This window comes from Toxorhynchites rutilus, chromosome 3, assembly GCF_029784135.1.
Source record: "Toxorhynchites rutilus septentrionalis strain SRP chromosome 3, ASM2978413v1, whole genome shotgun sequence".
NCBI classification, from domain to species: Eukaryota; Metazoa; Arthropoda; class Insecta; order Diptera; family Culicidae; genus Toxorhynchites; species Toxorhynchites rutilus.
Genome location: NC_073746.1, coordinates 257,852,277 through 257,876,041, shown reverse-complemented (window position 1 = coordinate 257,876,041; position 23,765 = coordinate 257,852,277). Strand labels below are relative to the sequence as shown.

The window sequence follows — 23,765 nt, the reverse complement described above, 5'->3', positions numbered from 1 at the left end:
TCGATATTCCTATCTTGTTCGGTTAAACCTTCCTGTTTAGCTATTGCGTTTGTCACTCGCCACAGCTTTCACAGTTGGAAAATTTCTTCCCATCCAGCTTTGTGACATGTTGTACAGTAAATTACATTCAATGCGACGTGCCGAAGCGCCACTCAGTGTCGCATTGGAGGCGATTTTAACCTGTAATTGAACATTTGCGATGACAGTGGTATAGTGTCGACTTTCAATGTGGGGTCATAATTTGGATCTCTATGTTTACAAAAATGTCCAACTAAATAAGTCGCATTACATGTCCGTCCAATTAGCTAAATGTCGAACGAATAGTAAATTACTGTACTTTCAATAATCAGGAAAGTCCCCCACTATCAATAAGCTCAGAACAACTGCCAAATTCACATACTCATCATATCCTGGCGAACAAATTATGAAAAAATCAATTTGTGTTTTATTATTATTTTGGATATTGTTTTAGAAAGTATTGAACTGTATTTCCTAAACTCTTTTTTGGAAGGTTTAATGGCCCTGAAAAGCGCCTTGTTTTATGGAATGGTTCCAATTTAGAAAACTTAGTACTCGTGGTTTTGAAAAAAAAACCATTTCGAACGCCCTTGATGCTGCCTTGTTCTGGATTTGCCACCAAAGCAGTTTGTATAAAGAACAAACTTTTTTCTTCTGCTACCTGATGCCGTTTTGCGATTGCGTTTGCCACTCGCCACTCGCTGCAACTGCCTGTTGTCTTGATGTCCACCGAACCGAATGTGTTCTGTTCCGAATGCGGGTTTTCTTATCGTCGCGAGCAGCTTTACCAGCCAACTCGATCACTTCGGCGGCCGAAACTATATAACGCCGACTAGGTGGACTGGTGCACTGATACTAACGCGCTCGGCCTAGCTACCCTTGCGGGGAACTTCAGATCAACACGGTTCCTCCTTTACCATGTCCAGACATGGCTGCTTGGGTTGGTTTGTTGATGTGTTGTGATGCGAACCGATGTGGTGTACGGTTTGAATGAGAATGATCGTTACGGCAGCGGAGCGGGGATTTTTAAGCTGACTGGCTGGCTCGAGAATTACGCATGTGTGAGACTGCGACCAATGTGTCGTTCATATTTTTTCTTTTTCCTTTCCAATCGTGCTTCATTCTATTTCGCTGCTGCTCTGGTTGCCCGTTTTGGTCGGTACGATTTGAGGAGCACAAAATGGACCAATCAAAAATGGGCACATAGTGCATTTTGACAATGCTTGATATTTCACAATTATTCAATTATTTATCTCAAGAAAAATGAAATGTTATTCGTTATGATAGATGCGTAGATATATATCCTATCAATTGATGCAAAAACCTTTGCGATCTATTGAGAAATGCTCGAGTTATAAGCGTTCCAAATCTTGCATTTTTTCCTACTTGTTCAGTGCCTAGATTTCCATTTCACCCCCTATATCTTCCGGTTAGACGTAGTCCTACGTCAAAAATATGATTAGTGCATACAATATTCAACAAGAAATCCATCAAGAAGAAAGGCACTTCTACAGGAAAAAAGTTTTTCTAACAACTTTTCCATGTTTTCTTTGAAAAATGGTTACAAATGTTTTACTCACACCATTTTTGTGTGTAAATTCATGTGATTGACATTTTCTGCAAACTTTTTTCTACTTAGAAACATGTCAACCCCGAGACTTTACGAGTTAGTTTTTTCAGGAGTCTCCATGCAAAAATGACATATATTTCAAAAGCTATAAGAGATAGGAAAGTTGATGTCTTTGATAAAAGTCCATACTTGAATATCACCTGAAATTATGGGTGATTCACTATATCGCTATCTTGACTTCAAACAAAATTAGGATTTGTTATAATTTTACCAAGGAAAACATGAAAAAGTTTTTTGTTAGAAAAACTTTTTGCCTATAGAAGTCTCCATCTTCCAATGTGTGGATTATTTGTTGGTTAATGTATAGGTTATCCATATAATTTTCTTCGAGAATTTAAGAGAAAAAAACGTTTTTGAGAACAATGAATTTCAATTTATAAAATAGGTTAGTCCATCTGTCAAAAAGAATCAATGAAAAAATACAAAACATGCTTTATTTTTTTTTTATATTTTATCGAAACGACAATATCATTCGATGTTACGAGAAAAAAACCAGTGAGAAATATTGTCCTAGCAACATTCCATTCCATTCTTTGTTTTTGAGAGGCAGGGTCCTAGCAACACTTCGTGATACTACATAAAGGGGTTCTGTGCTAGGACCCATTATCGATTGCTCAGTTCGAAACGTGCAAACAGGATTTTCGTTGCGGGAAGTTCGGGCTCCAGTGATTTTGACTTTGTTACTTCGATTTTTTGCTTGGAGGATCAAAGTAGATTGTTATGTCCGACATTTTCGACCGACATAAGTATCGGATGTTCAAAAAAAAAACATACATATTCGTCTGACTTGGTTAATGATGCGTGAAATGTTTGTGATCGGAACCCACATTTCATCGGCAGCGGCAACGGGCAGTAGAGGATGAAATTGGCGGGGTGTGAGCATGTGGGCATACGCAGTATTCATTGTTTCCCATGCGCACCCCATGCACGTAAATGGTCGGTTGGCGGGAAAAGTGCAAGCAACGGTAGTGACGTTGGATTCAAATTTGATCCCTTCTCAGTCGCTCGCAGCACTTGGCGCAATTCGGTCGTAACATATACGCGGGCGTTGAACGAACAAAAACGGCGTTTTATCAAAGTTTAAATTACGGTAGAATAACAAGGGATCACAATTGCTTTCAGAGTTCAAAAGGTGGAACAAATTAATCGAACGCGTCCGTCAGTTTGATGTACCATTCGTAAATTATCGATATTAGTAGTAAACTGTTCACTGTACGACCATGAAGTGGTTTGTAGTGCTGATAGTGCAAATGCTTAGTGGTTGTGTATTGGCGGTCCATGACTCATCGAGTGAAAATCGGTCTTCTGCACCAGCCCAGTTCTGCACCGATTTGAGTCCGCAGCATGGACTGGACATCGAACAAGTAGGGGTCATCATATGTTAGAGTAAAATTGTACAAATTCGCTATGTTTGTTCTCGCGGAAGCGTTTAATTGAGTGAGCGGGTTCGGAAATTCAATCTTTCATTTGATGGAGTGAAGTCATATCTGGGTGTAATACGTAGAAATAAATGTTCGTGAATGCTGTGTAAAGAATAATTACCTGCGGAATTCTACGGGTTTATTGGACGCGTGGATGCAAAGAGGAAAATTTTATCTTTGATTTTTGCTTACTATTTACCTACTATGCCTTGCATGCAAAGAGCGATCATCGGTATTTTGTGAACCTAATAGTCTAGAGAGAAAAGAACAAGACGACAGAGTTAATGAATCAACATATTTAGGTTTGGTCTCAGTGCTGCATTTGTTATAGCGACTTAGATTATCGCAAATCAATGACAGAGTAGCATTTTCGCTCCACTTCAAAACAATAAATTATAAAGATTTCGACAATGATAAACCTTCAAACGAATGTGTCATCTAAAACAAATGTTAAATTTTTTACTCTAACGTACAGGCTAATATTGCCTATATTGCCGCGAGGAATATCAATTGAGAATTTGAAAAGCTAGTTGTGTAACAAAATTTTGATAATCATAATGTTTACCTTTTCATTCATACTCTGAAGACTATTTTACTTTGATGCTGTTCATCTTGTGATATGTTTTTGGTTACTCATTCTACAGTTTCGATTTTTGCCAACCGAGCAACGTGTAAGAACTGTAAGTCTTTTACATGTTTTATTTTTAATTCTAAACTGATTATCCAGCCACCATTACGGCCCTCAAATCGTCATCGTTGTTCAGTATTGTTGTTCACAATAAGGTTCTTCTTCAAAGATAAAATCTCTGGACAGCCTACACATATCATTTTTCTTGCTTTGAAAATGAAACAAAATAAGACCGATGTTACTTCTATGATCTATTGAAGGTTTTTCTGAAGCTTCTTTTCATCATCTATTTATTAGTTTCAGCGAAGCAGTTTATGAATCAAAATAATTTCAGATAGATTATAGATTATAGTTATTTTGGTTTTAGTGGTTACTTACATCTGTCGCTATGTATTAGAATTAAGCTCCACCCAATGACTATATCTACAAGACTGTTCCAAATTTCGTTGTTAATCTCCTTGTGTGTGCCCACCTCGTGGATCAGTCAGCCGATCTATGTTTTTTTATATTATTTTTTTGGGATTATTAATTATATCCATCATCATTAAAAGTCACATTATGTTTTCTTACTCATTCCGAAGCTTTTCTATCTGGCGAATATCATACTAACATTCCTTCCCTTCCCCTGGTGGTTGTAAGGACGTGACCGGCGTCGTTATTGACTATGTGAAGTCCGAATCACCGAAACTTGTACAATGAGAATGGCTTGTTACTCCCAAGCGCCATTTGGTGTGTTCTTTGTGCAATTTCTCTGGTTCAGGTCAATCACGGAGAGCAACTACGAAATATACAGTCTACCCTTTCTTTGCTCAACAGAAGCGCTCAAGTTTGTTTCACGTCATGTTGGCATGCACGGTTCAACATGTTGACGTAATGTTTCCATTTAGTCGTTTTGCTCCTTTCAAGGTAATAACTGGCATAACTTGCTCGTAGATAAATTCACTATAATTTTCATTGGTCAGAATTACCTCGAAAAACTTACTATTCGGTTTCAGTTCTTCAATAATGAAATCTGCGGAAATTTATTGTTAATTATATTAGGTGCGACACTCAATGAGTGTTATTTTTATGAAAGTTAACTTTTTGTGAAAATATGGCTACAGATGAATCATTCAAAATATTGCCCATCGCTAACTATAACTTTTCTCCAAATTCCTGTCAAAGTTCGAAGACCGTTACGGTAAAAGCCTTCGTCTTTCGAGACTACCCACGAAGCAATTTGTTGTTGACTTATATGAGCGTAATCATCGGATTTTTTCTCAATTAATCGACACTTTATAGAATACTAGCTGACCCGGCAAACTTCGTCCCACCCAAAATTTGTTTTTTGTTATCAATACCTTCAAACATTCACGTTTTCTTACTAAGCGCAAGTTCATGAGTCCAATCGCAGAACTGTTCATTGATTGATCTTCTAATCGATCCCGTTGAATTTACCTTTTACTATAAAATAACTATTACTTCTACCAAAACTCATCATTACAATATCATTACAATATATTTTCAGACACAATTCTCGTTCAAGATTATTGAACCACTTGCAAATAACATGTTTCTCCGTTACATGGAATAAACCTCTGGTACAAAAAATATGATAGAATAAAAACAGACCCCTCCACTCTTCTCCCCTTAGAGAGGGTCAATTCACCACAGAAACGTATTGTGTCTCCTAAAACCTTCGCATGCCAAATTTGGCATTTTCTTGATTAGTTTTCGAGTTATGCAGAAATTTGTCTTTCATTTGTATGGCAGCTCCCCCTCAGAGAGGGGGTGGAGTATCTAACAACCATAGAATCATTTATTGCACCTTAATACCTCCACGTGCCAAATTTAGTTTCGTTTGCTTGAGTAATTTTCGAGTAATGCAGTAATTTGTGTTTCATTTGTATGGCAGCCCCCCAGTAATGAAACATTGGCCGACATAAAAAGTGTCGAGAATCAAAATCTCGACAATTCGGGACATCGACGCTGAGTTTGACAGCGAGTTTACATGAAGTAAATATAAACAAAACGGAAAGTAATAAGTGGTAGATTTAAACAATCAACAAGCACGAATAATATTTTTTTAATGATAAGCACTAAACGAAAGTAGAATGTTTTGCAGAGATAATTAGGTTGAAATATATAAATGAGCAACGTTAGAAACGCCTTTTTTTGCTGTTTAAATGACACTATCTCTGCGGTGGTAAAAATAAGCACATCTTCAGGAACAAAATTATCTATGAAAATCAATTTTTTTATATCAAATAAATATTGTATGTAAAAGTGTAACGAGTTCGTAAAATCGTGAAAAAAAATAGAGCCTAGTAATATTTTTTTCGCGTTTTTTCAGGGGCCGTTATTGGTAGGAAATGCATCCTGCAATGTATTATGGGCCTGGCAGGTATTTTCAAATTCGCTGCCGGAGGAAATCGTTTGGTAGTTGATGATCATTTTACTTTGTTTATTTGTTTATTTGTTTATTTGTTCTGGCATCAACAGACTACAGTGGTCCAAATGATACAATTATCTAACTCTAATTAATTCTAAAAACCGTTGTTTCAATGTAACACGCGAAATGTTAAAATCAAACGCCGTAGAAACTGTGTTGAATGCACGCTGAAGGCTTGCTATTGCTGTGTACATGCCATAATTCGTTCGCCGAAGTATGGTCCGCAAAAAAGGAACTCTCCGCAACCGTCGAGGTGGTACGTTGAGATTTAGGTGGCTTAAAATTTCTGGAGAATCGACGCGACCAGTGAGTGTATCCGCTACAAACAAAGACTTAGCTAGCTTTCTTCTGCAGTGCAGTGAATCCAGATGGATCAACAAGCATCGGGTTTCGTAACTAGGAAGCTGATGAGGATTGCGCCACGGAAGCAGGCGAAGTGCGTACCGAATGAATCTTCTCTGAACGGACTCGATTCTCGTAATGCCAGTTTGATAGTGCGGATTCCAAACGATACTGCAGTATTCCAGAACAGGCCGAACTAGAGCGCAATACAGGGATTTGAGACAATGTACGTCCGTGAAAGTTTTTGAAACCCGCATAATGAATCCCAAGTTTCTAGATGCTTCTACAACTACTCTACAACAACTCTACAACATACGATACATGTTCTTTGTACGACAGTCTCGAATCCAGTATCACTCCAAGATCTTTGATCTTCATAACTCGTGGAATGGGAACACCAGAGAGAACGTATTCGAACGTGATCGGTTCTTTTTTCCTAGAGAAGGATATCATGGAACATTTTAATGGATTTATAACCATACAGTTCGTGGCGCACCATTCGGCTACAATATCCAGTTGTCGTTGAAGAAACCAGCAGTCGGCTACAGAACTAATACGGCAATAGATTTTTAAATCATCCGCAAACGAAACGCGAGGTCCTTCTAATACCAAGCAAATGTCGTTGAAGTAGATTAGAAAGATCAGGGGTCCGAGGTGGCTTCCTTGAGGAATACCGGAAGCTGCAGAAAAAATGTTGGAGCTGCTATCACCGATGGTAACGCGAAGTTTTCGTTCTTTGAGATAGGATTTGAACCAATCTAACATCCTTCCTGTGAATCCGAGCTTTTCCAGTTTTGCGATTGCGATGTCGTGATGAATCTTGTCGAATGCAGCAGTCAAGTCCGTATAGATGGCATCAGTTTGGCTATTCCGTGACAAACTATCCACTATATAATTTGAAAATACTAACAGGTTCGTCGATGTTGAGCGTTTCGGCATGAATCCATGCTGGTCATCAGTTATGTACTGTTTGCAAAACGAGAAGACGGGTTCCATCACTACTAATTCAAAGAGTTTAGAAGCAGCACAAAGCGATGAAATACCGCGATAGTTATCGACGTTTCGCTTATCACCTTTCTTGTGTACCGGAAACATTTCGATTGTTTTCCAAAGCTCAGGAAAAGTTCCCGAACTCGAGGAAAGCCGGAAGAGATACAACAATGGCGTCGCTAAACTATTTATGCATCTTTTCAATAGCATGGATGGAATACCATCTGGGCCTGGACTAACAGAAGATTTTAGTTTAGCGGCGGCGGTGAGAATATGGGATTCCGCAACATCGAAGCTGCTGAAAGAGTAGCTCATTGACGGAACATTCCTGACAGCGGAAGCAACTTCCGTTGTAGATAGTGAGCGATCAGAGAACACAGTGGAGAACTTTTTCGAGAATAAACGACATATCTCTTCTGTATCTGAACTTGCCGTACCCTCGTATGACATTGTAGAAGGCAATCCATCTTCCTTGCGTTGTTTGTTGACGAATTTCCAGAACGATTTAGGATTTCTTCTAAAATTGTTTTGTAGATTACGTTGATATCGTCTAAAACAACTTTGACTGAGCTTGTGGTAAACGCTGTTTATACGCCGATAAAAGATCTTTGACATTGAAGTTCTTTGTATTGAAAATCTCCTCAGGGCAGCTCTTTTTCGCGATTTAAGGTTGCGAAGCTCCAATGTTTGCCAGGGTTGTCCTTTAGCAATGGTATGAACCTTTTTGGGAACGTGTCGATCAATGACATAGGCCAAAACATTAGAAAACGTCTGCACTGCACTGTTAGCGTCGTCATTATCTAAAATTTCGTCCCAGTTGATTTCATTCAAGACATCAGAGATGCTAGAAAAGTCGGCTTTGTAAAAATTGTAGCTCACAGATACAGGGTCGTCTCTTAAAGATATTTTACTCCTTTCGTACGATATCAGCAGTGGAGGATGATGCCGTACAACCTTGACTAAAGGGGTCGGAGCTAGTACCAAACTAGGAGCTTGGTTTGTAGAACTGACAGAGCACAAGTCCAGAATGCGAATGTTTTCATTTGGTACACTATTTATCTGTCGAAGAGTGGCAGTATTGTAGCTGTCCAGAAGATCCGAGGCAATTCGGGTAATCTGTGAGTGCGCTGGATCAGCAAATAGAAAACCGTGTGTTGAAGAACGCCATCTGAGACCTGGGAGATTGAAGTCGCCAATAATTATTATTTCATCGACTGCAGCAGCAAAACCACATATAGTTTCGACGGATTTGATGTGATCTCCAATCAAAGAAGAGTCATTGATACGATCGGGAGGAAAGTACACCACACAGAAGAAGAGGTTTTGACCAACGAGTTCAATTTCCACCCAGACTTGTTGTACAGTGCGCCAAGTGATATCCTCGATAATCCGCGCCTTCAGATCTTTTCGAACTGCCAATAAAACGCCGCCCCCAGATGCTTTACGGCTGTTGTACAGAGAACGATCACATCGAAAAACTTCGTAGTGCTGGCCGAGAATCTGAGTTGAGAGGGTTCTATCATCTAGCTTGGTTTCGGTGAACGCAATAATGTCATACGCGCCATCCGATGTTGCCAATAGGTAATCGTTGGCACACGTATTTAGTCCATCCACGTTCTGATAGTAGACAAGAAGATCGTAAGGTTGCGAATTGGTTTCCTGTATTGGAATATCAGTGCGCCGCTCAGTCCGGCGAGTAAGCGATGATCGATCAGGTGGAGATAGTCTGAAATCGATGGGCGGATCAGGAATCGTTGAGGGCAAAACGGAGTCATACTTGCCGGCGGTGTCGATTTGGGAGACCCCGTCACCGCACCCACACGTAGGACTAGGACGGCTGCGGGTTGGCGGAAATGGCTCGACTACGGTAGGGGGGTCAGGGCCTCCCATAATACCAACTTCAGTGCATCCCAGTGTCCGGTTGATACTCAGAGTCCGGCTGCCTAGCGAATGTCGATCAAATAACGTTGGCGGAGGTTGGCTGAAACCGAAGGGCGGATCAAGAATCGTCGAGGGCAGAACGGTATCATACTTGCCGGAGGTGTCGATTTGGGAGACCCTCTCGCCACACCCACACGTAGGACTAGGACGGCTACGGGTTGGCGGAAATGGCTCGACTACGGTAGGGGGGTCGGGGCCTCCCATAATACCAACTTCAGTGCGTCCCAGTGTCCGGTTAATACTCAGAGTCCAGTCTAGAGAAGGTCGATCAAATAACGTTGGCGGAGGTTGGCTGAAACCGAAGGGCGGATCAAGAGTCGTCGAGGGCAAAACGGAATCATACTTGCCGGAGGTGTCGAGTAGGGAGACCCCGTCACCACACCCACACGTAGGACTAGGACGGCTTCGGGTCACTGGCGAGAATTGCTCGACAACCGTTGGGGGATCAAGGGCTCCCATAATGCCAACTCTAGTGCGTCCCAGTGTCTTGTTGGCAATTAGCCGTGCTAACACTACATCATTGGTGCAGGGGTCGGGTCCAACCTTGGTTGATTTATCCGAACGGTGTTCAAACTGTTTTTTGAACGCTCTTCGAACACACGAAAAACTACGTTCTGTGGCCACGAATCGCTGCATAAGGCTATTTCTTCCAATTGCTTGCTGACTCCGACTTTGAAGGACACGAAGCTCAAACTACTTGGCTCTTTGCCCTTGGGAATAAGTTTTACGATCTTTACTCCTGCCTCGCCACTCAACTCCAAGCATTCCCGAACCAGCGTCGCAATATCGCTTTCTTCCGTCGATGGGTCAAAGGCTGAAAGATAGATCCATAACAGGTCTTCCTTCGGCTGGACCGTTTTAACTTTGTCAGTCATCGGTTTTGTCCCGCATGTTCTGGTCGGAGCTGACGGAATCTTAACCGGACTTCCAGTATCGCTGCGTCGTCGCTTGTTCGAGGTTGGCGCTTCAAGCCGTTTTTGTCTTATCCATGGGCTGATATTATTTTGAAACGGATTGCCCTGAGCGTTCGTGTCGACTTTTGCCGAAAGAGCAACGACTGCCTCGCTCAGCTTACCGATATCGTCTTTCAGCGATTTGATGGCTTCGGAATCCTCAACAGTTTTGCTGTTTGCAAGCATGGCGCGGAAATTTCCATTTGAAAATAGTCCAGCACAGCTGTCGCACATCCAGAAAACGTTCCCATCGTACAGCCCTAATTGATCCATTAGAGGCAGGTCCACCTTAGCACAAATCATATGGAATAATCTCCCACAAAAGCCTTGGCAGACGATTCGTTCAGAATCAACGACTTTTTTATTGCAGTGAGTGCAAACCATTGTGCGTTCAAATTCCACTTTTGGTTTATTTTTGCACAACGATTATTACTGCGTTGCGATCGGGAACCAGTTTATTCTATTCTGAACAAGCTTGCGTGCGATTTCTTAGCACTACTTCGCAAACAGATGGCGCTGAGAAGCGAGAAACGAGCGAAAAAGGGGGACAATGACGTACTCGCAATAAATAGAACAACAAAAACACTTCACTTTTTCGTTGCACTAATTCTCAATATTTTCACCAAATAAACTTATTCATTCAGCACAAGCCTTTGCATGAACATAAAAGCGACCGCAGTAGACCAAAAAAAACGTAAATAAAGGCTATTGGCACACAAAAAATAATCAAAACACAGCGAACAGAAAGAGCAATCAACTTTGTCAACAAAACAGTAAACGAACTCTGTATTTGTACTTACTTGGTGGTAGGAGATGCCACGCACTGATATGAAGATTTCAGATACGGTTGGTTATCAACGGCTCAATCTCCTTCCTAAGCCGTTGAAGCCATTCAAAGTTGTGTTCCACGTTAGGATAATACTTTTCAGTATCACTAATATAAGCAATTTTACGTATTGTTAGGGCAATTTGTGCAACTTTTCAGGTCCTCTTTTCATAGACTTTGGTGAAAACATTCAGGAGATGATTACATAAGGATCAGGACTATGCAAACAACATTTCAAAATGATTTTCAATCAATGTTTGAAATGTTATTACTGCTTTCGAGCATGCTGATCTCAAAGAAGGTACACATTTTCGGTTGGAAAATGAAACAATGGTTTATGAAGTGAAAACCGTTCATTAAACTTGACTCAACCACAACGTATTTTTTATGTTTCATAAACTGCAATAGAATTCATGAGAAAACGGCATTCAAAGTACAGTTTAAAAACACACGGTTCGTTTACATTTCCTTCATACAATCATAAAATCCAGTATGTCCCTTCTATCTCCCGAATGAACCACAGAAGATCTATATGGATGGAATTATGAAATTTCCTGAAATATGGCGAAACATTATAGCTAAAAATGGTTAATATGTACTTGATTAAAATTGAATTTGAATAAAGAAAAAAATCATTCAAAAATTGAACAAAAAACCGCGGATACTTTTTAAGTACTTTCGAAAGAGAGAGAGAGAAAGTTGGACAGCTCTGAGTTAAACGCTATGTCATGTGGTACCATCTTATCAACATTTCATCTACTTTTCAATCATGTCATTCATCTACTTTTTCGGTGACTGACTGACCACAGCGAAGAATCAATTAATCCTTATTATGTTTGCTCTTTTACGTTGTATTGAATGAGTCTTATTTATCGTCCATACACGTAGAAGAATGTTGTCCATTTCGAGCAGTCGACATAAAATTAATAATATGAGATATTGAAATTTGTTAAAAAAAGAAAAAAAAAACAGAATGCGAATGCGTTGAAAGAAGGTAAAAGAACAGTATTACAACACAACGAGATCCTAGAGCATTCACGAGAATCAAGTTCACTCAAATGCCATTTATATGGACAGAACGTTTACCCTAATGGTAAACAATCTTGAAGAAAAGAAAAAACATTCATACAAAAAAAAAAATTAAAATTTTCAATAATCCTGATAATAAATTAAAACCAGTTGAACACCACTCGACAGAGTATAAAATATATATATTTTTGGTACTTACGTATTAACACTAACGTGCAATTTTTATTATAAGTTTATTTTTTCGCAATGAAATTTATTTTGAGGTCAAAGTAATGGGGATGAAGTCCCCATCCAGTGTGGATAAGGAAGCGAGGTGGCCCCAAGACGCCGAGATGACGCAATCCGAGTCGGGCGCCGACCCACCGTCGGAAGCGACGGCCTTTCACAAGCATACCTGAAATATGAAAGATATCTCTCAAAGCAAACACTAACCGGGGAAACAGGCAAATGTATACCGTTCGTCGTTCGCTAACGTTCGGTTGAATCTAATTAGAGAATCGTCTCCTATGTCTTAAACTAACCGGCAATCGGAGGAACCCAGGTTTGCGTGCGAGTGCGACTCGGATTGCGTCACCTCGCCAATTCTTTTCACATTTTCATGGCATTCATACTTTATAGTTTTTATGTTAAAATTATCTACTTGATTTTCGAGATATTCCATAGCAAGTGTTAATTTCTAAATGATCTCTTAGCCTTAACGAACAATATGTAAAGGTTAAATCGCATGGTCTCGGAGGCCAATCTACGGGTTCGTTACGCGAAGTCATTTGTTCGCCGAACGTTTGTTTCTATAATTCAATTGTAACACGCGTGGTGTAGAACGTTGCACCGTTTGCTTGAAACTACAAATCACGGCCTCCACATTAAGAATACTCAATTGTGGTATGGGAAATGTCGGTGATCGTGGCTTTGTAGCGGTTATCATTTACACATTAAGGACCGAACGTTTTGGGGCAAACTTGTACGCTTCATTTGTTCGGATGCTACGAATGAGATCGTTTCCTTCGGTGTGGATGAGACGAAGGCGAACCATCGGTAGGCCTTGTGAGATTCTTGGCAGACCATGGATTTAACCATCAAGTGTAGAAAACACGCGTTATTTCGTGTTCCATCCGTAACAGACGGAACGCGAAACACGAGAAATCTCGTGAGCGGTCCTCAAAATGTTAACTGTTACGTACATTTTTGGAGAAATATAGGGCCCTATTCCAGAAAACAAGACGACCAATTCGTCTCGTCTCGGCTTCAGTCACTGCCGAGAAGAGCAAAATATCCCATTCCAGTACACGAGTTTCATTGAAATGTTTTATTTGGTAGACTGGAGAGACTTCAGTCAGTTTTTCTCGGTATGATCAGTGATGTCAGATGAGCAGACATGTTTTTGTTTTGGGAAAAACAACAAACAGTTTTAAAATTGATCAATCGATACTTTTTTCTCAGTGCCAAAATATTAAAAAAACATAACAAAAAGGAATAAGTTTCATATATCTTTTAGTTTCATTGATATTTTTCCTCGAGCATATGGTTTTATCACTCAGACGTTTTGTTATTATGGATTTATTGGGAGCAATGTTTGTTCACCCAATCAACGATTTATCAAGAAATGTTTTAAATCTATATATACGTATTTCCAATAAAGTAGTTGTTTTGAACTACTTATTTACGATTAATATGTGAAGACCGTTTTTCGTGCCGTGTTAATATATTCAAAACAGTCATCATTTGGTTGTGTTGTTTGGAAGAGGCACATTTGAAAATCTGTAAAATCTTGCAATTACTGAATTCAATTTGATGGTTGCAGTTGAAAACATACATTGCTTATGCAATACTATTTTAGCCGTGAAACAATTTTTGAATATAAAGGCGGAGCAGAAGAATACCGTTTTTTTTTCTCAAAATATATATTGACGTAGGACTACGTCTTTCATTTCTATACCGGGGTGTAAAATCAAAGTTTCGAAAACAAAAGCGTTACGCCGGAGACCGAGATTTTGAGCGTTAATAGCTCCTACACAACTGAACGAAATGGTATGATAAACACTTCATTCGAAAGATAAAATGTCTACGCGTTATATACTTGTTACTTTTTGATCCGAAAACTTGTTTCAATAGTCTTAAAATTGCTTTCAAAACAGGCTATTGAAATCACCAATCGGTATATAAGCGAGCGGCGCTCGGAAATCCACTCAGTTCTAATTGAACAGCGATTGGAGCATGTTGTCGCTGTTGCGGTGAAGCTCTTTATTTATCATGAAAGCGCGGATGAACGGTGTCACCAAGAGCCTGTTTGTGCACCCTAGGCCAGAAGGGAATCTATCAGGAGGAGAGTGATGCCACAAATGGTTCCCTGGGAAGACATCGCTACACACACATACACGCGCGGCTATTAACAGGTGGTTATCGAGTTGGCATTAACCACTGGTGGGCTTCCAGTATCGAGGAAAATGTGGAAATATCTAATCGTTACTGAAAATAATCTGCCAGTTCCTTTGGGAATTTTCAAAATATATTCATGTGAAAGAGTTTAATTGAATGTTTTCTATCCATGTAACACTGTGACCAAATATGTTTCAATCAAGTGCTATTAACAGGTGGTTATCGAGTTGGTATTAACCACTGGTGGGCTTCCAGTATCGAGGAAAATGTGGAAATAACTAATCGTTACTGAAAATAATCTGCCAGTTCCTCTGGGAATTTTCAAAATATATTCATGTGAAAGAGTTTAATTGAATGTTTTCTATCCATGTAACACTGTGACCAAATATGTTTCAATCAAGTGCTATTAACAGGTGGTTATCGAGTTGGCATTAACCACTGGTGGGCTTCCAGTATCGAGGAAAATGTGGAAATATCTAATCGTTACTGAAAATAATCTGCCAGTTCCTTTGGGAATTTTCAAAATATATTCATGTGAAAGAGTTTAATTGAATGTTTTCTATCCATGTAACACTGTGACCAAATATGTTTCAATCAAGTGCTATTAACAGGTGGTTATCGAGTTGGTATTAACCACTGGTGGGCTTCCAGTATCGAGGAAAATGTGGAAATAACTAATCGTTACTGAAAATAATCTGCCAGTTCCTTTGGGAATTTTCAAAATATATTCATGTGAAAGAGTTTAATTGAATGTTTTCTATCCATGTAACACTGTGACCCAATACATTTGGTTTTGTGGTTTTTCAATCAATCGCAATCAACAGGATAGCTTCTGAAGATTATTCTTCCCCATCAGTAGGATATTTCCGTATCCAATATTGGATGCATAAAACCTTGTGCCTCCAACGTAACGCTCTCGTTTTCGAAGTTCTCCAAATATTCATTCATTCAGAATGAATTCAGATTCAACTTCATACAAATGATCTCTAAATCAACGATAGTCCTACGTCACCCTTGCGGTTATACCATAGATATAACCCACTTCCTGTTTTTTATTAAGGCACATGTGGCGTTAGCCTGACGGGGCCGGGAGTCCAATATTTTGACAATTTTTGTCTTACAACTATGTTAGTAATATGTAACCGATTACTCGCGGTTGGCTCGAGGTTAGTATTACAAGTGTTCTCATAATTGGTATGTTGCAGTCTTCGATGCTCTGTACGTGTGCCCGACACGGGATACTTCCTATTGGGATGCAGCTGACCATTAATCAGCAACGCCCCCTAGTCTGTACCCCATATCTAGCGTGGTGCGTCTTTCTCGCCTCGAGGAATCCAGGATAGAATGGTCACTAGCCGGCGCAATCATCAGCTCGTGTAGAGTTGTCATGAGCGGTACAACCTTTGGCTCTTGTTGATTGATCAGTGGACTGCACAACCTTCGGCCCGTGCATCTGTAAAGAGTGTGTGTATGTATTGCCGCGACTAAGTAAAAGTTTATCGATCGGATAGGAGGGATATGAAACGGGGGCACAACGAAGGAAACATCATTAAACGTTGACATCGGCGTTTCTGAGGAACAGCTATAGATGAAGCAGAAGATCAGGATCACGGCTACCTAAGATATCCCGGACGGGGATATCCGATTGTCTGCCTTGTGCTCTCAGTGCTCTAGAGAGCTGAGAGCGAGCAGCATGGAACCGGATACACGACCAGACAACATGCTCGATGTCGTGGTAGCCATCGCGACAATCACAAAGATTGTTTGCTGCGAGCCCAATGCGATAGAGATGCGCGTTTAGGTTGTAGTGATTGGACATAAGCCGAGATATCACGCGAATGAAATCACGATCTACATGCAATCCCTTGAACCATGCACTCGTCGAGACCTTAGGGATAATCGTGTGTAACCAACGACCGAACTCATCACCACTCCACATGCGCTGCCAACTTACGAGCGTATACTGACGAGGAATGTGGAAAAATTCATTATAAGCAATTTGCCTTTCAAAAAGTGTGCCTTCTAAAGCGCCCACCTTAGCTAGCGAGTCCGCTTTCTCATTCCCCGGAATCGAGCAATGAGAGGGAACCCATGCTAAAGTAATCTTGAATAATTTTTCGACCAAAACACTCAATAGTTGTCTTATTCCTGTTAGGAAATAAGATGAGCGTTTATCAACTTTCATTGAGCGGATTGCCTCTATTGAGCTGAGACTGTCTGAAAAAATAAAATAGTGGTCGATGGGCAATGACATACACGGAACAAGGATCTTTGAGTTTGAAAGAGGCACTGGAATTTTCATTGAAGATGCCGAAGCCAGTGGACCCGTTTATGAATGAACCGTCAGTAAAGAACATTTGATCAGATCCAACTTTCCCATATTCTGCCGAAAATATCGGCGGAATAGAATCGGAGCGTAGGTGATCTGGGATTCCATGGATTTTTTGTCGCATGGACAGATCAAAAATGACAGAGGAATTGCAGAAGTATGGGAAGCAAACTTGGTTGGAGATGCCTGGTGAAGGGTGCACGTCGTGGGTAAGGTACTCATGGTATAAAGACATAAAACTTGACTGAGGAGTCAGTTGGAGTAGATTCTCGAAGTTATCAATCACCAATGGATTCATGATCTTGCAACGGATGAGAAATCTGTAGGATAATTCTGTGAACCGAAGAGTAAGCGGGGGTACTCCTGCCAAAACTTCGAGACTCATGGTATGTGTCGAATGCAAACACCCCATGGCTATACGCAAGCAACGATATTGTATTCTCTCCAGCTTGAGATAATGAATCCTGGCAGCTGATCGGAAGCAAAAACTGCCATATTCCAACACTGATAATATCGTTGTTTTGTACAACTGAATGAGGTCTCCTGGATGGGCACCCCACCATGTTCCGGTAATTGTTTGGAGAAAATTGATTCTTTGCTGGCATTTCTGTTTCAAATACGCAATGTGTCTCCCCCAGGTACACTTAGAATCAAAATATACACCTAGGTATTTGAAAAACATAGAGTGTTGGATCGTTTTGCCGGATAGGTGAAGCTGGAATTGGGCGGGTTCGTGCTTCCTAGAAAAAACGACCATTTCAGTTTTCTCCGTAGAGAATTCGATACCCAGCTTGAGGGCCCACGTGAACAGATTGTTCAGGGTATCTTGCAACGACTTTTGCAGAACGACGGGATTAGTACCCGTGATGGAAATAACTCCATCGTCTGCAAGTTGTCTCAGCGTACAGTCTCTAGTTAGACAATCATCCATATCATTGACGTAAAAACTGTACAAGAGGGGGCTTAGGCAGGAGCCTTGTGGTAGGCCCATAAAACTGTAACGAGAAGATTTCGAGCTGCCATGAGAGAAAATCATGTGCTTTTCTGACAGTAAATTGTACAGGAAATTGTTGAGAATTGGTGAAAGTCCACGATTATGAAGCTTCTCTGAGAGAATTTCCATGGAAACTGAATCAAATGCCCCTTTGATATCGAGAAAAACGGAAGCCATTTGTTCTTTGCGAGCAAATGCGATTTGGATTTCAGAAGATAGCAGCGCGAGACAATCATTTGTCCCTTTACATCGGCGGAAGCCAAACTGCGTATTTGACAGCAAATTGTTCGTTTCGACCACTTGTCCAAACGAAGTAGAATCATTTTCTCTAACAATTTACGAATACAGGATAACATTGAAATCGGCCTATACGAGTTGTGATCGCAAGCCGGCTTGTTGGGTTTTCGTATGGCTATCACTCTCACTTGTCTCCAGTCATGCGGGACAATATTCAGCTCCAGAAACTTGTTGAACAAGTTCAGCAAACGCTGTTTTGCCAAGTCGGGAAGATTCTTCAACAAGTTGAATTTAATCTTGTCCGACCCCGGAGCTGAATTGTTACATGAGAGAAGGGCAATTGAGAATTCCACCATCGAAAAATTCTCATAATCGCTTTGAAGTGGAATGTCGCGTACGACGTTTTGTGCAGGAACGGTGTCGGGGCAAACCTTCCTTGCAAAGTTAAAAATCCAACGGTCAGAGTATTCCTCACTTTCGTTTGTATGGTTCCAGCCACGCATTTTCCTAGCCGTATTCCAAAGAGTGCTCATAGCGGTCTCCCTTGACAAACCATTGACGAACTTCCGCCAATATCCACGCTTTTTTGCTTTAATCAAACCTTTTAGTTTGGCTTCTAGAGCTTGGTACTTTAGAAACCATTCCAATAATCCAGTTTTCCTGAATTTTTTGAAAGCGGATGATTTTTCAAGGTAGATCTTTGAACATTCCTTGTCCCACCAAAGTGATGGAGGACGACGTCGGAAAGTGGTAGCCGGTACACGTTTCTTTTGAGCTTGAAGTGCGCTTTCGTAAATCAAACTCGATATAAAGTTATACTCTTCGAGTGGAGGAAGTTCATGCATTGAAACTGTGACAAGTCACCTTGTCCGCTCGGGTTGTTCGAGGCTCTGTCTCCTCCCACGGCAAATAGTGAATATAATAACAAAGGCAAACACACCAGTATTCAAAAAACGAAGCTAGCTAGGATATTAAAAAACAAACATATACCTAAAATAAATAAAATCTTAAAGGATTATAAAAAAAATTATATAAGCTATCTAGATTAAAATGACGGCACAGGGTTATCACAACACAAACTAGAATTTATGTTCAGCCAACACAACACTACACGCCACAAACCACATCGCAACAGTTGGCAAAAGTGTACCATAGTCGGTGTAACCAGACCCGAATATTTCTTGGCGGGTTTGACAGAGTTCCGCCATGCTCGAGGGGCACTTAAGCTTGAACCACCGGACAGAACGTACTCAGAAACACTCGTTCCTTCCCGTTCCAACCGCAAAAAAGTCCCCGTTTACGGAGGAAGTTCTGTAGCGAAAATTGTATCGCTTTGCAATCGGTTGAGCAGCAGATAGTGAGAACCTGTGCTTTCCACGAGTCCGGTTCCAACTTCTCGTCTCCTGTACACCAGGCAAGGAGCGGAAATCGGACGAGCAGGTGCACTAGCACACTGAACCCACCCAGAAGAACTGAGATTATACTCCAGTGAAGCAGCGGATCGTGACCGGAATAATGTTCCGGACCGGAACCGTACCACAGCAGAGCAAGGATTCAGCAGCGGGCCCAGACACTATAATACACAAACACCGTGAGTAACGTGTGAAACAAAAAGAGTAGGGAACTAGGGAAATAGGAAGGTTAGGATAAAAAAATATAATAAATTGCCGTCGTAAACAATAGAGACACGTGTGTTTCCCTTTTTATAACCTCTTTTATAACGGGTTAACCTAGATAGGCTGTGATTGAGCCGACCCTGAGAGGAACCACAGAGTCCATGCGGGCAGCTAGGGCGTAACAGAGACATGTTACATATTGGCGACCAACGAAAAATTCCCACATTTTTCTAGGTTAGATCGGGGAGGGAAAACCAATAATTTAATTATTGCTTTCGTCGGTGATTCTGGTGATTGATTCCAAGTGCAGCTTTGCCGAGCAAAAAAAGGAAAGAAAAAAAAAAGAACAGCATCTCGATACTAATTGCGTAAATTGTGAACAAAAAGTTGACGAAACTCTTTATATAGAGACTGCATGGTTGTAGACAAACGTGTTTCAGAAGTGCCAATCTCCAATCTCAACAAGCTCTCGAGTAGTTTCTTACAGAAATGAAAAAAACAGGAGAGTTCCTAACTTTATTAAAAAAATAATCGAGTGAAAATATTCAGTGAAATATAATTTCTTTTATATATTATTTCCACCATTTTCTTCTCGCTATGGATCAATTCATCTCACGAAACACTAGGGTCAATGATGCCCATTTGCTGAACGGAGTATTGTTTCATGAGCTGATTATTTGTCGCCATGACACCTGCTCAGTTCCAAGAACAACATTGAGACCAAAGTGTAAAGCTGAGCTAAAAAGAGATATAGAAGAAAATGTGTTAGAAATCAAATATGATAAAACAAAAGAATCAACAAAACGAACGCGTAGAAAATTTGGAGCTTTCGAGTAGAATCGATTCTTTGCATTCTCAGAAGAACTGAATATCTAGCATGTTAGCTTCGTATCTTTTTACGCGTTTTACCTTTTTATAAATGAAGGTAATTGAAACACAATAGACTATGTGGTATTTTTGAATCTCGTTATTGTCCGTACAATTTTACGACTCCATATGACATTTATCTTACTTTGATTGAGGCACAAGATGATCCCTACAAATATAGAGAATGTACTAAATAGGTAAACCTTCAATTAGTGAACTAATATGAATTTGTCTGTCGAATCGTATATACTTATCCATGGTAACTTTTTCTTTCGTGGTTATATATCGATTCCTCATTGATCCCAATTCTGGAAGTTTTTCCAACCAAACTGTAATTTCTCAGAAGAAGAGAACCATAGAGAACATATGTTCCTTGAATATAGAAAATTAGAAAAATATTCCCAGGAATTAACGTTATCCATCCATCCAAGCATTGGAAAAGACATTAATCAGGAACCTGAAAAGCTAAAAAGAGAATATTGAACAGAGAATTCAATTAAAATTCTATTACGCTAAATAATGCCTACTTACCTCTCATATTCGATCGTCAAAAATTTTCTGATCATTTTGAGACCAGTAGTAGCGCAGTTATGGACAGCGAACGCGTCTTTGTCAGAGAAATTAGACAACGCGACAATTATTGATAGAACACAAGTTGTATCGTATCATATAAAGGTACTAACACAATCATACACCTATTACAATGTCCAAGGACGTAGCCTTCAAGGTCGTCTGGCTCGTGGATCATTGAAGTCGAATTAAGGTATCGTAATACACAATCGGTCAGCGCACTTGACCGATTAATTTTCATCAACTCATCTTTATAAAAGTTGATTTGCTTCTGTTCACGAATTAATTGAATTGAATTGTGAGATAAACCATCACGGAATGATATTTGGCCAATCATTTGAACAATCTTACAGTCCCATGGATAATTATTTTGTAAACCGAACCCAATCATTTGAATCCGTAGCTAACATTATCCGTATTGCTCTAGTACGTCGCATGTATGTAATAGATTGTCTATTGCTTCACACTCTGTGTACGCACTCCGTGGCAATTCAATCTATTGATGCCCCGAAGCTTCATTCAATGTTCATGACTCGCATGACTTAATTATTATGAAATTTTGTACCGATACAATGAAAGTAGATTTAGATTAAATGATAAACATATTATTTATTAATTTTCTTCATCATTACATCTAGTCGTCATTCTCGGTCATTTTTGTTTGTTTAATTGGTACTATTGTTATACTTGTCTCAGTTATGTAGTTCATTTGTCAGTTGATTGTTCGTTTTCTTGCTTGCTTTTAGTATTAGAATTTATTTTACTTGTTCGGTAATTGATGATTACTGGTACAGGTGCGGCACTGCGGGGATTGTTAGTGGTTTCCCTTTATTAAAAAATTATTAACTTTCATTAATAATTTTTCAACCTGAGCGGTGCGGTAGTGTGACAAGTCACCTTGTCCGCTCGGGTTGTTCGAGGCTCTGTCTCCTCCCACGGCAAATAGTGAATATAATAACAAAGGCAAACACACCAGTATTCAAAAAACGAAGCTAGCTAGGATATTAAAAAACAAACATATACCTAAAATAAATAAAATCTTAAAGGATTATAAAAAAAGTTATATAAGCTATCTAGATTAAAATGACGGCACAGGGTTATCACAACACAAACTAGAATTTATGTTCAGCCAACACAACACTACACGCCACAAACCACATCGCAACAGTTGGCAAAAGTGTACCATAGTCGGTGTAACCAGACCCGAATATTTCTTGGCGGGTTTGACAGAGTTCCGCCATGCTCGAGGGGCACTTAAGCTTGAACCACCGGACAGAACGTACTCAGAAACACTCGTTCCTTCCCGTTCCAACCGCACAAAAGTCCCCGTTTACGGAGGAAGTTCTGTAGCGAAAATTGTATCGCTTTGCTATCGGTTGAGCAGCAGATAGTGAGAACCTGTGCTTTCCACGAGTCCGGTTCCAACTTCTCGTCTCCTGTACACCAGGCAAGGAGCGGAAATCGGACGAGCAGGTGCACTAGCACACTGAACCCACCCAGAAGAACTGAGATTATACTCCAGTGAAGCAGCGGATCGTGACCGGAATAATGTTCCGGACCGGAACCGTACCACAGCAGAGCAAGGATTCAGCAGCGGGCCCAGACACTATAATACACAAACACCGTGAGTAACGTGTGAAACAAAAAGAGTAGGGAACTAGGGAAATAGGAAGGTTAGGATAAAAAAATATAATAAATTGCCGTCGTAAACAATAGAGACACGTGTGTTTCCCTTTTTATAACCTCTTTTATAACGGGTTAACCTAGATAGGCTGTGATTGAGCCGACCCTGAGAGGAACCACAGAGTCCATGCGGGCAGCTAGGGCGTAACAGAGACATGTTACATATTGGCGACCAACGAAAAATTCCCACATTTTTCTAGGTTAGATCGGGGAGGGAAAACCAATAATTTAATTATTGCTTTCGTCGGTGATTCTGGTGATTGATTCCAAGTGCAGCTTTGCCGAGCAAAAAAAGGAAAGAAAAAAAAAAGAACAGCATCTCGATACTAATTGCGTAAATTGTGAACAAAAAGTTGACGAAACTCTTTATATAGAGACTGCATGGTTGTAGACAAACGTGTTTCAGAAGTGCCAATCTCCAATCTCAACAAGCTCTCGAGTAGTTTCTTACAGAAATGAAAAAAACAGGAGAGTTCCTAACTTTATTAAAAAAATAATCGAGTGAAAATATTCAGTGAAATATAATTTCTTTTATATATTATTTCCACCATTTTCTTCTCGCTATGGATCAATTCATCTCACGAAACACTAGGGTCAATGATGCCCATTTGCTGAACGGAGTATTGTTTCATGAGCTGATTATTTGTCGCCATGACACCTGCTCAGTTCCAAGAACAACATTGAGACCAAAGTGTAAAGCTGAGCTAAAAAGAGATATAGAAGAAAATGTGTTAGAAATCAAATATGATAAAACAAAAGAATCAACAAAACGAACGCGTAGAAAATTTGGAGCTTTCGAGTAGAATCGATTCTTTGCATTCTCAGAAGAACTGAATATCTAGCATGTTAGCTTCGCATCTTTTTACGCGTTTTACCTTTTTATA

General features: G+C 40.1%; 1 protein-coding gene across 1 annotated transcript in view; it reads left to right on the top strand.

Moving 5' to 3' along the window:
• Positions 1–2,634: 2,634 nt before the first annotated feature.
• Positions 2,635–23,765, top strand: part of LOC129776601 (uncharacterized) — a 33,163-nt gene continuing 12,032 nt past the window's right edge. Inside the window, exon 1 of the mRNA XM_055782334.1 lies at positions 2,635–3,012. Within this exon, the coding sequence (XP_055638309.1) occupies positions 2,869–3,012 (144 nt within the window). The 5' untranslated portion in view covers positions 2,635–2,868. The remainder of the gene's footprint in view (positions 3,013–23,765) is intronic.